The sequence below is a fragment of the Penaeus japonicus genome, unplaced genomic scaffold, assembly GCF_977035675.1.
Source record: "Penaeus japonicus unplaced genomic scaffold, GWHDUDI00000001_assembly GWHDUDI00000037, whole genome shotgun sequence".
Lineage (NCBI taxonomy): Eukaryota > Metazoa > Arthropoda > Malacostraca > Decapoda > Penaeidae > Penaeus > Penaeus japonicus.
In genome coordinates, this window is record NW_028234439.1 from 18,694,386 (window position 1) to 18,699,385 (window position 5,000).

The 5,000-nt window shown below is 36.6% G+C and overlaps 1 protein-coding gene across 1 annotated transcript in view; it reads left to right on the forward strand.

The window, feature by feature from the left end:
- Positions 1-5,000, forward strand: part of LOC122253992 (hatching enzyme 1.2) — a 59,319-nt gene that overhangs the window by 40,162 nt on the left and 14,157 nt on the right. Inside the window, exon 4 of the mRNA XM_086532493.1 lies at positions 4,976-5,000. This exon is cut by the window's right edge and continues 116 nt beyond it. Coding sequence (XP_086388619.1) covers positions 4,976-5,000 — 25 coding nt within the window. The remainder of the gene's footprint in view (positions 1-4,975) is intronic.

Sequence of the window (5,000 nt, forward strand, 5' to 3'; positions counted from 1 at the left end):
GAATTCGCGTTTAACCGTTGGGATGTGCTGACTCTTTTTCTCTCGTTCTCTCTCTCTTTCTTTCTCTATCTTTCTCTTTCTTTCTCTTTCTTTCTCTCTCTTTCTCTCTCTCTCTCTCTCTCTCTCTCTCTCTCTCTCTCTCTCTCTCTCTCTCTCTCTCTCTCTCTCTCTCTCTCTCTCTCTCTCTCTCTCTCCCCTCCTCTCTCTCCTCTCTCTCTCTCTCTCTCTCTCTCTCTCTCTCTCTCTCTCTCTCTCTCTCTCTCTCTCTCTCTCTCTCTCTCATTCTTTTTCTATCTCTCTTTCTTTCTCTCCCCCCCCCTCTCTCTCTCTCTCTCTCTCTCTCTCTCTCTCTCTCTCTCTTTCTCTTTCTCTCTCTCTCTTGTTCTCTTTCTTTCTCTCTCTTTCTCTCTCTCTCTATCTCTCAATCCTTCGGGATTGGTGACTCTTTTCTCTTGTTCTCTCTCTCTTTCTCTTTCTCTGTATTACTTCTCGTTCTCTTTTGTGTTTCTCTCTATCTATCTATCCATCTCTTTCTTTCCTTCTCTTCTTCTCTCTCCTTTACTTCTCTCACTTCCTTTCTCTCTCTCCTACCTTCTTTCTCCTTCTCTCCTTTTCCCCCTCTCTCTCTCTCTTTCCTTCTCTTCTTCTCTCTACTTCTTTCCTTCTCTCCCTCTCTCTCCCTCCCCCCCTCTCTCTCCCTCCCCCCCTCTCTCTCCCTCCCTCTCCCTCCCTCCCTATTATCACGTGACCTGCGTGCTATCGCCTAATCTGTTTCACGTTCATATGAACTGAAAATGATTACGTAAAGGGTATTAATGATGATGATAGTGGTGATGTTAGCGAAGAAAGTAATAACGATATTAGTGAAAGTAATGATGATGATGTTAGTGAAGAAAGTAATAACGATATTAGTGAAAGTAATGATGATGATGTTAGTGAAGCAAGTAATGATGATGATGATATTAGTGAAAGTAGTAATGGTGATGATAGTGATGATGTTAGTGAAGAAAGTAATGATGATTTTAGTGAAAGTAGTAAGGCTGATGATAGTGATGATGTTAGTGAAGAAAGTAATGATGATGATATTAGTGAAAGTAATGATGTTAGTGAAGAAAGTAATGATGATATTAGTGAAAGTAATGATGTTAGTGAAGAAAGTAATAATGATAATGATTATGATATTAATGACATTAATAATTCATGGTAACAACATAAAACAATCAAGATGATAATCAAAATAGCATGTACACCAAAAGTAATAACTAATTAATACTAATGATAATAAGATAGTAAGGTTAAAAAAGATATAAATAAATATATATATCTATTTTCTCCGTGCCTTATCCACGGTGTGAATAACCTCTCTTTATTATCATAGATAGATAATAGATAAGATCCATACTTGGGGCAGTTCTTCTTTGACTTGCATGTTGAAAATGCAAGCGCTTGCAATATTGTCAATAACGGTTTTGTTGTTTGTTCGTTTGAATGGTTGCGTTTTTTTTTTCTTTCTTTTCTTTTCTTTTATTTAGTGGTGCATATTTTTTTTCTTTGTTTTTCTTTGGGTTCGCTGATGTTCGTTTGTTTTTTGTTCTCTGTTTTTTTTTTTTTTTTTTTTTTATCGTCATTCTCTTGTGTTTCTTCTCCTTTTTCGTGTACTAGTTTTTCATATAATTGTGAGTTTGTCTTCCATTTGTTCATTTCTCTCTTTTTTTGTTTTTATTTGTTCATCTATGTGGGTTTTTGTTGTTGTTTGTTGTTGTTGTTTACTTATTTTTCTTTTCTTTTTTTTTTGTCTTTTTCTTTTTCTCTTTTTTCTTTGATTTATACCTTTTCGATGTTTTTTCCCTCATCATTACATCATCAGCATCATCACCTTCACCATCAGCAGCACCACTACCTTCATCACCATCATTTTACGGCCAATATCACCATCTCTATCCTCATCACCATCATCACTACCATTTCCATCATTTTTAGCACCACCTTCTTCCTCATCACCATCACCACCGTTAGAACCATCACTTGTCATCACTACTATCGCTATACCATCACCACTACCACCATACCATCCTCATAATCACCACCACCATCACCATCAATTCCAACACCATTTCATCACCACCCCTATCCCCCCATACCCCCCTACCCCCACCCCCACCCCCACCACCACCCCTATCCCCCCATCCCCATCCCCCACCTCCAACCCCCACCCCCCCATCCCTATACCCACCATCCCCACCCCCATCCCCATCCCACACCCCCACCCCCACCCCCATCCCCACCCCCACCCCGACCACCTCTCCGCCGCCCATGGTCCTGAATCAAGGTCAAAGCTTATAACATCTCCTTCCTTATTCGAGGTCATGCGACTGAATCCCGTGTTTAGGTCAAGTCACGTGACACGATGATGAGAAGCCTTTTGATGATTTATATAAAGCAACATTTGAGCAGACATTGTCGTAATTACTGTTATTAGTATTATTACTATATCATGATGATGATGATGATGATTATTGTTATTATATCATTATTATTATTATCATTATCATTATTATTATTATTATCATTATTATTACTAATGTTATCATTATTATTATCATTATTATTATTATTATCATTATTATTACTAATGTTATCATTATTATTATCATTATTATTATTATTATCATTATTATTGTCATTATTATTATTATCATCATTACTATCCTTATCATCATCCTTATTATTATCATCATTATTATTATTTTATCGTTCTTATTTCTTTCTTTTTTTTTTCTTCTTCTTCATCTACTTATTCTTATCCTTTAAGTTTTTTGTTTTTTTTTCTTTTTCTTTTTCTTTTTTTTCTCCTTCATTTTCTTCTTCGTGTTGGGAAAACAGTGGCTTTGAAAACAATAATGATAATGACAACAATGATAATTATTATAAAGATGGTAATAATAATCATCATGATGATGATAATGTATAGGATAGAATGAATTAAAACAAGTGCGTGTGTGTGCGTGTGCGTGTACGTATATTTCTGCATATGTTCATTTTGCGGTAATCTTAAAACATATATTAGCATATTCTGCAAATTATCACAGACATACGAACTTGAATGATAAATTTATGCCAAGTGTAAATTGGCAAAACCATCTGTTTTTAATTCGTTTCTAGAAAATGATAGTGATGATGACTGTGATGTAATAAATATGATGATGATGACAGTCAGGGATACAAATGATAGATTAATAAACACGTTAATTTTTACGAGAAGGAGGAGGGGAACGGGGGTAGGGAGAGGGTGAGAATGCGGTTGAGAAAGAGAGAGAGAGAGAGAGGGAGGGAGTACGAGAGAAAAAGGGGGCAGAGAAATTGGAAGAGAGGGACAGAGAAGGAGTGAGAGAGAGAGAAAAAGAAGGGGGGAAAGGGACAGAGAAAGAGTGAGAGAGAGAGGGGAAGAAAGCGACAGAGATGGAGGGAGAGAGAAAGAGAAGGAGAAATGGGCAGCCATAGAGGGTAGAGAGAAAGAGGAAAGACGGAAAAGGAGACAGAGATAGAGGGAGAGAAAGAAAAGCGGGGGTAAAGGGAAAGAGATGGAGGAAGGGAGAAAAAAAGACAGGGAAAAAAGGGGGTGAGAAAGAGACAACAATAGATCGATTGATGGATAGAGACGCAAGCAGAAAACTAGACTGCCATAGAAAGAAAAAAGGGAAATAAAATGACAATCAAGAAAGTAAAAATAACAAATAAAGAACAAGACGAATCAACTACAAAATAATAATAGATAAACAGATGAACAACAAAATCGATAAACAGACAAACAGAAAGCGGGAAAGAAACAGGAAAATGAAGCATAACCTAACCTAAGTGAAGATAAAAACAAATCCATCCAAACCTTCACCTGAATGAATAAACACACAAAATAAAAACTTAACTCAACTTTACGAAACAAACATTAAAAAAAAAGTATATTATTCGTCATAAGCGCATATCCAGTGACTTCATCTTTAAAATCCGCCATTAACCGTCGCGCATATCCAGTGACTCCATTTTGAAAATCCGCCATAAACCGTCGACTTGTTAGTTGAAGAACGAAAAGCGTGTGTGATTGATAGGCCTTCGTTTTATATCAATTGCGACCGGGGATTAAATTCAAAGGATGAGTCTATAAAAAAAAAAATTTAAAAAAGATAATGAAGTCATGATCCTATTTGAATATGTCTTGGAAGAGTTTTGTTTGGAGATTATTGATAAGTCTGTGTAAATCTGGTTAAAATTACAGATTTTTGAAAGATAATCTGCTTGGTTTGCTCGTCTCTTTATGTATATGCATTCTTATATTTGCATACATTCGAAAATAGACTCAGAGATTTACCCGGATTTTAAGCTCTACAAAATAGCACAAACCCGATTCACTTCAAACTTTTAAAATCCCGCCAAATGAACGTGTTTTTTACGGTGATTCTTATATAATAGTTAAGCGTCGTGAATCCCTAGGAAATTCATATGAATGGATTCCTTCTGGCTTGAAGTGAGACCCAATAGATGGAGGAGAGGGCTATCTATCAATGTCTTCTATCCTAATATATAGTGACATTACTCAGCGCAACTAATGAAGATGGGCATTACACAAACCGAAAAAAATACTCATAATCTGCGGGCACGTGAGAGATGTACGATAATTGCGCCGAATCTGTGACCATCTCTGACGCCATCTTGCTGGTCAGTTTAGGTGGAGATTTTCTATTTCAAGGGTTGTAGGGGGCTTTCAGTTCCCTAACAATTCCACAAATAAATAGATTACGTAAAGAATAACCTCATTCATATCGATTAGTTACCGGTACAGACATCACAACACAAGTATCCATAGGTTACATGACTTTGATTGATCATACAAAACTACCTTCTTTTTTCCTTCAAAGAAAGAAAACGATTCCAAATCTAACATATATAAACTAAAACTTAATTAATCCGATGGAATCCTCAGGTTTCTGGCACGAGCAGGCGCGGGC